The sequence below is a fragment of the Poecile atricapillus genome, chromosome 20 (genome assembly GCF_030490865.1).
Source record: "Poecile atricapillus isolate bPoeAtr1 chromosome 20, bPoeAtr1.hap1, whole genome shotgun sequence".
In the NCBI taxonomy this organism is placed as follows: Eukaryota; Metazoa; Chordata; class Aves; order Passeriformes; family Paridae; genus Poecile; species Poecile atricapillus.
The window spans coordinates 1,571,719-1,583,842 of record NC_081268.1 but is presented as its reverse complement, the minus strand read 5'-3'; the positions used below and the strand labels follow the sequence as shown (position 1 = coordinate 1,583,842).

Below are 12,124 nucleotides of genomic sequence, written 5' to 3'. Positions count from 1 at the left end.
TCCCACAGCTACATTAGACATTTGATATGCATTTGGACACAATATGATTTATTATTTACTGAATAGAAAGCAAAATAAATGGGCAAAGGCAGATCAAAATGATTTCTCCACAATGGAGAAGTATTTATAGAAAGTGAGAAAGGCTAAATCCCATCTCACCATAAACCCCTTTGTTGATCTCTGTGAGTAAATTACGAGAGCTACTCTGAGATTATTATCTTGTTCATTATGAAGGAGTAGTATGAAGCATACAGAGCCTTGACACAGGGAGGCAAGCATCTCCCTTTGCCATAACATTCAGGAACAAACAGTTTTAGTAACATCAGACCTTGGAGATCTAATTAGCAACACAACTGCAGTTGAGAATTCACCTGCGGATTTCCGAGGTCCAGACGAGGAAACCTGGGGGTCACACTGGTCTGCCTGAACTCTGCTGATCACTTTCTGCTCAGTTCAGGGATCTCCCTAATTTAGATGAGATAGCTACTCAAACCAGGATTACATCCTTTTGAGACAAAATGCCCTCCAGCTGGGAGTGAAAGAAGAATAAGGGGAGACTGAACAATGTACTTAAAGAGTTGGAGCAAGGCACCTCTTCCCAGAGTGGGACTAACCCTGTGCCCACCAGCATCACCAGGACACCTTGCCAAGAGCCCCTCAGACTGGATAAGCACAGGGCAATGGGATAGGAATAAAAAGATGGGCAGAAGCTCTGATAGGAAATGGTCTCACACAAACATCCTTGACCAAAGTCCACAAGAATTTCACTGCAATAAGTTAATTATCTTTTAGAAGCAAATTTCATTACTTGCTCCCAGTGGGAGAAGTGCTCAGGAGTTACCTGCAATATACCGTATCTCTGGCAAACACATCATTAAATCCGGGAAGCGGTTTGGCTGGTGGGGGTATTTGTACTCCGTGAAGTCCTGGCAAACGTACCAGTACCGCTTATTCAGCTGCTCCAGCTGGGAGGCGTTGGTCAGACCCCTGATATCTGGTGAGGAATACAATCAGAGCAACGAAAACATGACAAAAACATCTCAGAAGAGCAGCAGCCTCGCACTTACTGACACTTCCTCATGACAGATTGATTTCTGTCCCTCTGACCTGGGTCCCTGCTTTGGAGATTGCCTTCCAGCACCCAGCTAGACCAATACTAAAACTCTCATCTCCCCTCCTGCTGTGCCTGCATCATGGATGTGTCTTTATAAGTGTGTCTGGATCCAGGATTTCTCTCCACAAAAGGCTGGGAAGAGAACAGCTAATGTCTCATTAGAGGCTCATCTGCAGCTCAATTAATCCTCTTAGAGGGAACAGCCCCAGCAACCTGAAATCCATGCCTGGCACAACACAGGGTTTGGTCCTCACAGGACATCAGTGTAACACCTCCTCAGACAGGAACACAATGGTTTTAGCTGTATCATCTTGGCTGAGGACAGCGCTCAGCTCTATAATTCAAGATACCATCACATTTCTCCCCATCTGCTTACGAATTATGTCACGGGAGCTTTATAAACTTGTCAAGTTCTTGTTTTTAAATTTAGCTTTGCCAGTGTCAGACAACACACACAAAGGAAAAATGGACAGGCAGGAAGTCCCACTGGCAGCGTGACCAGCGGCATCGGCACTGGCGGCTCCTGGGGAGGATCCAGCACAGGAGCAAGGAAGCTGCCGAGCCTCAGAGCAGGCTCAGAGCTGGGAGACCATCTGACGGAAGAGGCATTGATCCACTGCCCAAAAGCTGACTTTCAAAAATAAGTCTCAGGTATTTCACATAAAAAATTGCAAACTTCAACTAAAAATAAAAGAAGACAGGAAGTTAATGAAAATACATTTTGGAAAACAATGGAGACAGCTCGAGAAGTGCATTATCCAGTGTCAGGAAACTGCCCAGGGAAGCAAACCGGAACCTCAGCCCGGCACAGATTGAAGCGTCAGCATTATCTCCCTCTGGAAATGAGTGGGGGAGGAGGGAGCCCGCAGCACATTTTTACAGACTGCAACTATCTTTCACAGTACAAAAGACTTTGGGGACATTTATTTCCAAAATTACAGCTGAACACTATTCACTGAGCATTTGTCTCTGCATGGATTTTGAAATGCCCAGGGTCTTGAAGGAGCCTGAACTGCCAGCTTTAATATGCTGCTTAATCAACAGGAGGATACAGCCCTTTCCTAGGCTGAATTCATGGCCTGCACGTAAATACTTCATTCGTGATTACCTTTCACTGTGAAGAGTCAGATTTAGGTAGAGAACCTAAAAAGTAGGAACCCAGCTAAGAGACCTAAGGATATATGTTGAAGATAAACATTTTAATGAGTCTGAAAAGCTCTAAAAAGAGAGCAACCAGACATACAAATTCACCCTTCGAAGCAGAAAAATGAATAAGTGGGGCTGGTAGCTCCTCTTTGCTGCCTCACCTTGGTTTAGGAAGTTGATGGCCTTCATGCACGCGTACTCCTCGTTGCTGACCTTCAGCTGGTTGAATTTGCGAAAGAGGTAGATCAACCGCTCCATCACCTCCATCCCCTCTTCACTGAATCTGGAGGACAGAGATCACACATCAGCACACACAGCACAAGGACTGGACAGTGAAGGTATGAAGCTTACTAAAGTCAGTTCAGAGATTTTAACACTTTGCAAGAAAATTTTAAAAAAAGTCATCCAAACTGCCTGAAGTCTGCTGGTACCAAAAATAAGGAGAAAAATGTCTCAGTTAAAAATGCAGAATCATAGAACCATGGAATGGTTTGGTGGAAATTATCTCAAAGCTCATCCAGTCCCATCCCCCTGCCAAGGGCAGGGACACTTTCCACTAGACCATGTTACTCAGAGGCTCATCCTGCCTGGCCCAGGGATGGGGCGTCCACGGCCTACAGATATTTGTAGGAAAAAACCTCTCTAGGTTATTCAGCTCACCACCAGCCTGTTCTGACAGCAGAGAAGGTTTCACAGAGCCAGGAACCTGCAGGGAAGCCAGTGACAGATGGGCAGCACAGGGCACACTGATGTAATACCCCAAAACCTCCTGGAAACTGCCTGATGGAGATTTTGTGGGTGCAGAATGAGGTCCTCCTGCTAAAGAGGCTGCCACATTTCATCAAGAGTAATACCCCACGTGTGCACCATGAAAAAGCCATGGGGAAGGACCAGGCAGGAGCGGAGTGGGAGGGTGTGGAAGGCTGTGGGTATCTGCAGGCACCTCCAGAGCATCCCACGCCTGCCCAGGGCCAGAACAGCCTCTTGGGAACACATCTCACAGCAATACCTGGCTTCAAAGCAACTACATATTGCAGAAGCGCTCAGAAGTGGGACAGAAGTGTTTCGGGAAGCTTCAGCGTGCTCTAGCATTGTGCAGCACAAAGAATAAGAGCACAGCCAGCAAGCCATCTCTGAATAGAACAGAAATAGAACCTTTTTCACTGAATAATACCTTATTTTGGCATGTGTGTTTGTTTACTTCAAAGTTATTTGTAAAATGCACGGTGGGGTTTGACCTCTGCAAAGTGAAAACAAGCTGTCTGAACTCCAGGTCAGTTCTTCAAGAAAGTAATATTCTAAGTGATGAAAGCCTCGTCGGCTAATCTAAAGTTGTGCAAGTTTTCTTGCTCTCCAGTTGACATTAAAAATCTTGCAGGTGCAAGATTGCAAAGCTCAAGAAGTTAATGAGCACAAAGACCACTCAGTCATCTGTTGGGTTTCCTTTTAGAGCATGCACATTTTTACCAGCCACTCATCACTTCATAAATCCAGGAGAGCTCTTCTCTCATTCCTGCAGTTGAACTGTCTTACTTTTCTGCACATACTTTCCTCCCCCTTTCAAACAAAGCTGTTCTGTTTTTCACAGCCCTATTTCTTTTCGAGGACTGACTCCTCCACACACTTTTCCTCACAGTTTACACCAGGCAAGTTTCTGGCTGGGAGTTATCGGGATCAGCTGGGGAGGAGGGGGAAGGGAAGCGCAATCAGGAGTGCTGGGGGAGGTCAGGAGTCTATTCATTTCATATTCATCTTCAGAAAAACAGCACAATAAAAGAAAACATTTGATCTAGCAGGCAAACAGAACATTTAGCCAGTTGTTAGAAGCAATTAAAACACAGGGGCTGTGGAGCTCATTCTATGCCTTTGTTTGTCACCTATGCTTTAGCACTGCTCTTGTCATTTTGTTAAGAGCAGAAATTAACCCTGAAGTGCCAGACCATCCCTACTCAGTGAGATTTCTCCAACCATGTGTGAGCTCTGATGAAGCTCCCTTTGCAATCATTCCTGATCAGTGCCAGAGGAGCAGGGGGCTCTTTGAGAACACCCACAAATGGGACACCTCTCCAAAAGGGCCCCTCTCAAATCCAAAGGGACCAGCTTTGGACAGGGAAACTGATACCCATGAGCTATCCCACTGCTGCTGGACACAGTCAAGCCATGGCTGAAGGACCATGAAGACCAGTGGGAGGGAGCCCTGCAGCTCCAGACCCCTCATCTGTGCAGCTTCCTGCTAAATGGCTTTTTGGGTGTGCATTCTCCCAGGTTACTAACGACAATTAATGACACTTGAAAAGCTAAATAACAAGAAGAGACTGCAGAAGCATTCCTCTCCCAAGAACACCTATTTTCATCCATGTGCACAGATCTTCTCTGAAGGACCTTCAAGGCGACCAGCTCTGAATTGCTGGTTTCTGCAGGGCGAGGATTCCTCCTTTGTCTCGTTGTCTTACCTCTCGCTTGTATTTATCACAAACTCAAAATGAAACAAACACTTCTCCTGTGAGGCTCTGACCAGGACAGCAGGAACAAAAGGACAGCTGAGTGCAAGAATGAGTGTCATTGTGGTTTTCTATGACCCTCAGTGCTCCTCGCAGGAGCGGCACCAGATGCACGATGAATGGCTGTGCAGAGCAGCGCCACAGAGGAACCTGTCCCAGGAAATGGGACACCTGGGGCCAGCTCCCTGCCATGGGCTCAGCCAGCCAGTGCCTCTGCTTATCACAACAGATGCACGAAGGAGCCCCCAAGAACCATGAGACACTGCAATGGCGAGGACCACAGCAGTGTTTTAAATCTCTACTCATCAGACATCCCCTGGTGACTCTGGCAGCATCGTGAGCCCAGGAAGGGCAGAGAGCAAAGGGTAGGTGTTTAAGGGAGGATGGGCAGCAGTTTCTCTAAATCCTACCTGTTCTGCCATTGTGTGGTGAGATTAGGACTCTACTACCCAAAGAAGAATCTGTCTGGCACCAAGACTACAAAATAAAAAATCCAAACCAAAAACCAACACCCTGACCAACATGATAAATGAAAGGCGTGCTCCTCAGAGCATCAGATAACAAAAAAACAAGTGCTAAGTTGCAACATCTTTAAATTTATCTAATCAAAGCAATGAAATAGCAGTTTATAATGAACACTTTGATAATACAGACAACCAGCTTTGTAAACAACCTTTCCACTGGCCCAAAGGGTTTTTAAATAAGACTTTCTTTCCTGTGTGCCAGGGTTACCCAAAGGGTTGGTTAGTTTTACCTCCCTTCCCCATGCCCCAATAAAAAGGTGGCTATGTTGGAGGACAACAGCATTGCTACATGGAATTCAAAGAGCCTCATGCATCACCGTGCCCTTCTCCTGCAGAAGGAAGTTGTGATCCAGCACTGACTAACCATTATAGGCTTTCTAAGCCTGGAACAACTGTTCTTTAAAAAGCAGAAAAGGAGAACAGTCACAGATGAAGTGACCTGCCCCAGAAGGTGGTCAGAGGACACCTGACTGCTGGGCTCCCACGGCTCCTCATCTCCAGATCTTGCTGCCTCACCCCAGGCTCAGCCCATCTCACCTGTGCAGCTCGTCATCAGAGGGAGAGTACTTGGAGGTGACATCTGCAAGGTCACCAAAGATCTGCTTGCTGTAAACAGTCAGCGAGGACAGCAGGATCAGCTCCTGCCACGTAGAGCTGAGCAGGCAGGTATAGTCCTTGATGGAGAGTTCGCAGAAGAACGGCAGCTTCTTGATCCAAGCAATCTGCCTGAAAAGCAATTCATCCGCCAGACGACACAGCAACGCAAACAGCTCTGCCTGAGTCACTTTATACCTGCAGGCACAGTTAATACAAAGGCAGAAAAAACATTAAAAACAACGAATGACATCATCTGAGGCACTCGGAATGGAAGCAAATGTCAAAGGAATTTGCCAGTGCCCAGAGTGTCACCTGGTGACAGGAGCCACAATGGTCAGCACCCACCCTGCCCAGGCAGGGCCCGAGGGGAGTCCTCACAGCCCCTTGGCTCACCCAGCCTGGCCAGACCATGCAGCCTGGAGCTCCGTGCCAGGCCCAGCAGCCCAGCTGAGCCCCAGCAGGATGGGATGGGGTCAGGCTCGCTGCCGCACCCCAGGGATGTCCCCGCGTCACACGCACCCGTCCTCGATGAGCATGGGGGTGCCGAGCGGCTCCAGGTCCTCGGCACACACCAGCTGGCTGATGAGGCTGAGCGACTGCGGGTCCAGGCTGCGCGGCTGCGGCGCCATCAGCGCCGAGTGGGCGGAGTAGCTAAAAAGGTGCGGCAGGTACTGGTAGTGCGTGGACACCGGCGTGCCCAGGTACTGATCCCTGAGTGCAGCGAACCCGTTCAGCTCCACAGACCTACTGGAAAAGGAAAAGCTCTTCAATACACCCCCAAAACTCCACCTGGTTTATTACAATGCTGCATCCAGCTCCACCAGAAACGTTAACAAAACTAGGGAAAGCAAACAGAGTGGAAACGCCTCTGTGTTTAGACCCTACCCTGGAAAGAGCCGGGTGTGCACTGGCTGCACGTCCAGCCTGGCTGGGCGCTGGTTCCACCTGATGGAGATGTGGGAGCTGCTGCTGAGCTGCCAATTCAGGGAGCAAAGCGGAAACACAAAACCCACCTGTGCCCAGCCTTTCCACCTGGCTTCCTTACAGGGCCAGAACTGAGGATTGTACCGTAAGTACTCACAACCAGTGCACACAATCAAGGCCAAGCTTAAGCTGCAACTGAAAGCAGATGGGATCAGATCTGAGATTCTTGCTGTGTTTGCAATCAAAAGCTGCATCAGGAACTGCATCAGGAGGTTTGTATTCACAGTAGCCAACTTTGACGTAACACCACCAATTATTAACGTTAATGGTTTTATTTTTAAAATCTGAGCATGGTTCAGAGAAAGAGCTTATGCAGAATGAGCAGTGAAAGGTGATCAAGCTCTCAAGATCTGCAGAAAACACAATCAATATAAATGGAAGCATATTTTAAATATAATTTTAACTCAAGATTGCCTTCCTTTGCTCACAAACATCTCACTCCCCAGTTCAGTTCTTTTTAATCTGGTGCCTGTCTTAGAACACAATCAGAGAGGTAAGAACCTGCTGCATGACACAAAGATGCACTCACATGTTTTCCCTACACTGACCCCAAGTATCACCCAGGGAAAAAAATCCAAGATTCCTCTAACACCAAATTCTTCCAGGGGTCATTCCCACCTTGAAGATGGAGTAGAAACAGGTGAAGGCTGGTTGCTCTCAGAAACTCCATTTCCAGGGGAACTATGGTCACTGTCTCCGTTGTTGCTCCATGACATGTTTGCCTCTCCCTCAAATTCTTGCCCAGACATAATTCTCTCAATCTCTTCCTCTGATATCTGTCAAATGAAGGACACAATGGTTACTTTGGCTGGGAACAGAAAAGCAGAATCCCTGTTTACAAACACCTTGTTCAGTCAGATCCAAGGGGGCTGACCCTCCCACCCCCCTGCAGGTACCACAACCTTCCTCTGCATTTAACAACACATGTGAAAAATTCTATTTACAGGTAATGGTGGCGACCTCCAGCTCCAGCAGTACCATACAAGTGAGGGTAGCACAGCAGATAGGAACTGACACATGAAAAGATGATGTCAGATGGACATGGCAACGAGCTGTAAATCAGCCCCTGTCACACCGTGAAAAACTTGCGAGTAATTGAGGCCAGTACATTGGGAACATCTCTCAGGACTGGCAGAGGGAAAGGCAAATAGGAGGTGGGGCAGGCTCTGGTTTGATAAAGCAATCAAGAGAGACAAGGTGACACATATGAAATCAGTCAGAAAACATTTACAGGGAGACAGAGTTCCCTATTTTCCTCCAGATAAGAACCAGGTGGTACCTCAAGTAACAATTTAACACCTAATACTTAAGTTCCAGAGAGTAACATATACAAAGTTAAAATGGACTAAAAAAATTTTTAAATTTATTTCACTGTAATATAAAGTTTCAAGAAAGTGCTGAACATGCTCCTGGAGAAGTGTTCCACCACTAATGAGGAAAATGCATAAAAATTTAGAGGCTTCTTTTTTTTTTTTTTAAATTCTGTGTATGTCCCTTAATGAGAACAGCAGGGAACAGGTTTGTGTGGCTCCAGGCAGGATGTGTCTGACACTGACCCCAGACACCCGACTGCCCAGCAGGGCAGAGCGGTGCTTGCTTGGCTCCTCACACTTTGGGCTGGGCCGAGTGCTCCTTCCCAGGCACTCAGAACTCACAGAAATTGCTTTCAGTGTTATTTCTATTTTGTTAAAATAAACAGTAAACTTTTAAAAGACCCCTTTTCCAGAAGCAAGCTGGAAATGGCCATCATTTCTCAGGCATGTGGCACAAGCTGCTGTGCTGAATTACCTCGTGCTTTACAAGGCATCTCTGGACAAGCTGTGCCATCAATCAGAGAGACATTTACTGGTGCCCTGCTTGCCACAACTGAAGGGATTGCAGCAGGCAGATTGAGATTTACTGGGAGTCATGGAGGGACAGACGTCCTTGTGTGGCTCACAAAGGACAGGGTGCTGCAAGTCTGTGTGTCCATGGGATGGGCAGCAGCCAGCTCTATTTACCAACCTGCAGCTCATGACGTGTTTCTGACAGAGTCAGAGCCCTGCCACACCAGCAGGACACACAGCCAGGGATGATGGAGGCTCAGCCAAGCCAGCCCCAGCCCAGGCTGAGCTGCTGCCGTGGCCTGAGCCCAGCCCAGCCAAGGCCAGCAGACCAAAAGCTGAAGGGAGTCCTGGAGGGAAAGTCACATGTGCTCACCTGGACAGGTCCAATGCTTTTGTTTCTGCCTCCTGGCATGCCATCCTCCCTGATTGCTGAAAGATACAACCAAACCTTAGTGAGGAACACCACTGCCAGCTATTCCCAAAGTACATAAGTAGATACCTATTTATGTTGAAAGAAGTTTTTATACCTTAAAAGATTTATTTTTTTCATTAAAGATGTTTGCAAAGAAACCTTCAGTGCTTCAGCAGCACACACCATGGTTCTCACCCCAAAAGGCACAGACACATCAATGGGACTACAAGCATTACTCAAGGATTTTAGTTTCTTCATGTGCTCCTTGAATGACAGGTAATGAAGAAATAACAATCTTTTATCAGAATTGATTCCAGCATAATTTGAGAAGTGGCACATGGTAAGGAACCCTATTTGACCCCTGGAAATAACCCAATGAATGCCCAGGACTGCTGGAAAATGAGATGTAGAGGCCAGCACATCCAACTCCGCTGCCCACAGCCCTCTGAAGCACCATGAGCCAGAGTCCAGAGAGACACCACCAGTGCTGCCACCAGCACAGACACAAAGCACTGCACTGGTGACTGCAAACCCTGCTGTCACTTCAGAGGGCCACATCTCCTACAGCCGCCACAGAAAATGGAGGGGAGATGTTTGACCTCGCTGGTTGCTTGCAAAGCCGGTGTTTAAAACTCAAGTTACCACACCGATCTGCACGACTGCATTTCAGAGGGGCGGCCTCATTCCTCAGCTGCCCTTTTAAGGCCCTTTAAAAAGTTTCCAGGGAGCTGCAAGTCCAGCTGAGGGGATTAACCTGGAGCAGCTTCTCTACCTTCTTCTTCCCTCTGCCTCTCTCTGCAGAAGCCATGGCAGCCCTGCTCCTCGTGTGCCTCCCCTCCCAGGCTGTCCTCCCGTTTATCAGCGCCCGATCTCTTTCCCACCACGACCTGGCCAGACTTGGCAGGAGGCTCTCCCCAGCTGCACGGTGACCTTGCTGCTGCACGGCCTCACCCTGCTTGGCACACGGGGCTGCAGGAGGCCCTCCCGGAGCAGAAAGTGACACCAAATTTAAGCAAAAACTTCTGTCCCAGAAAAGCCACGCTGCTGCTTGGTTTGAGATATCCTCAGCTCAAATCCTCCTCGTGTGCCTCGAGGCTGCTCCCACAGTGCAGGGAGTGCCTCAGAGGGCAGAGGAAAAGCCCACGGGACCTGAACTGTGGTTTCCCAAACCCCAACCTGGGAAATGCACAGCACTGGCTGTTTATCTCCTATGAAAGCTCTTCATAAAAAGTAACAGTTTCTCACTTAAAAAAAAAAAAAAAAAGCTGTCATAGTTGGCTGTTACCCCCTTTAGGTTTTTTAAACTTACTGGAACTACCTGAATTCTGGGGGAATTTTTCTAATTCTCAAAAATATTTTACCACTGTGATTTAGAAGCTTCCCTTCAGCTCATTCCATTATGAGCCCTAGGCATAAATTGTCTTGCTGTTTTGATTTCAAAGCATAAATTTAGCAGACAATGACTTCCACCTGCAATAAAACGTAGGAATGTTTTTGCTGGTGGGCCATCAAAAAGGCCTCAAGAGACCTGAATAGTTCCCAAATACAGATGGACTCTTTGGAATATCATCCTGCTCCTGGGCTGCATGACACCCACTCTCCTCAAAGCTGATTTTCCTACCAGTGCTAAGCTCTGCACCTTATTTGAATTAAAAATGATTGTATTTAGACCTAATATTGAAGGGATTTTCCAACACAACAATGCCATAACTTGGCACCAGGACAGGAAAAGAAAGCTCCAGAACCCAACACCGAGGACCTGCAGGGCTGCCTGGCCTCGGCAGGGACACCAGCGGTGAGTGGAATCCACGCGGTTGTTTGGGGAGGGAGAAAAAGGAAAGGAGAAAACGAAAAGGAGGCCAAGGAAGAGGGGGAGCAGGGAAGGCGGGCGAGGGCCGGCAGGTGGCGCTGCGAGCCCGCAGGTGAGAGCCACAGGTGAAGGGCCCGAGACACCGCACGGAACACCCCGAGCGACAGCACAGCCCGGGACACGGAACATCCCGGGACACGGAACACCCCGGGACACGGAACACCCCGGGACACGGAACACCCCGGGACACGGAACATCCCGAGCGACAGCACAGCCCGGGACACGGAACATCCCGGGACACGGAACATCCCGAGCGACAGCACAGCCCGGGACACGGAACATCCCGGGACACGGAACATCCCGGGACACGGAACATCCCGAGCGACAGCACAGCCCGGGACACGGAACATCCCGAGCGACAGCACAGCCCGGGACACGGAACACCCCGGGACACGGAACACCCCGGGACACGGAACACGCCGGGACACGGAACACCCCGAGCGACAGCACAGCCCGGGACACGGAACATCCCGAGCGACAGCACAGCCCGGGACAATGAACACCCCGGGACAATGAACACCCCGGGACACGGAACACCCCGGGACACGGAACACCTTGAGCCATGGAACACCCTGAGCCATGGAACACCCCGAGACATGAACACCCTGAGCCATGGAACACCCTGAGCCATGGAACACCCCGAGACACGGAACACCCTGAGCCATGGAACACCCTGAGCCATGGAACACCCCGAGACACGGAACACCCTGAGCCATGGAACACCCTGAGCCATGGAACACCCTGAGCCACCGCACACCCTGACCCACAGGTGAGGGTCCCGAGCCACCTCAGACCCACAGCACAGCCCCACCCACAGGTAAGGGCCCCATACCCACAGCACACCCTGAGCCACAGGTGAGGACCCCCTACCCACAGCACACCCCCTGGTCCCAGCTCTCCCATCCTGGCCCCTGATGCATTTTCTAAGGAAGATCCCGGTGGATTTGCAGTGAATTCATGGAAGTTGCAGTGCTTCTGACAGGCGGCTTTGGCATGAGCAATGGCCCAGAGGCCATCAACAGCCACATCTAAAACCATGTGGTGACACTGGAGTTTGGGATGGTCACTCCACTGCCTCACTGCCAGGGGAGCATGGCCAGCTCCCACTTGTGCCATCAAACTGAGGAATCTCTGCTTTCAATGGGTAACA

The 12,124-nt window shown here is 49.1% G+C and overlaps 1 protein-coding gene across 5 annotated transcripts in view; it reads right to left on the bottom strand.

The window, feature by feature from the left end:
- NR6A1 (nuclear receptor subfamily 6 group A member 1) overlaps positions 1–12,124 on the bottom strand; it is a 75,305-nt gene that overhangs the window by 6,016 nt on the left and 57,165 nt on the right. For 4 of the 5 annotated variants that reach the window (XM_058853583.1, XM_058853585.1, XM_058853586.1 and 1 more), the window contains 6 exons: positions 9,066–9,121; positions 7,485–7,642; positions 6,402–6,629; positions 5,823–6,077; positions 2,422–2,543; positions 842–994 (listed from right to left, as the gene is read on the bottom strand). In XM_058853583.1, the coding sequence (XP_058709566.1) occupies positions 842–994; positions 2,422–2,543; positions 5,823–6,077; positions 6,402–6,629; positions 7,485–7,642; positions 9,066–9,121 (972 nt within the window). The remainder of the gene's footprint in view (positions 1–841; positions 995–2,421; positions 2,544–5,822; positions 6,078–6,401; positions 6,630–7,484; positions 7,643–9,065; positions 9,122–12,124) is intronic. The other variant, XM_058853584.1, reaches the window with a different exon arrangement.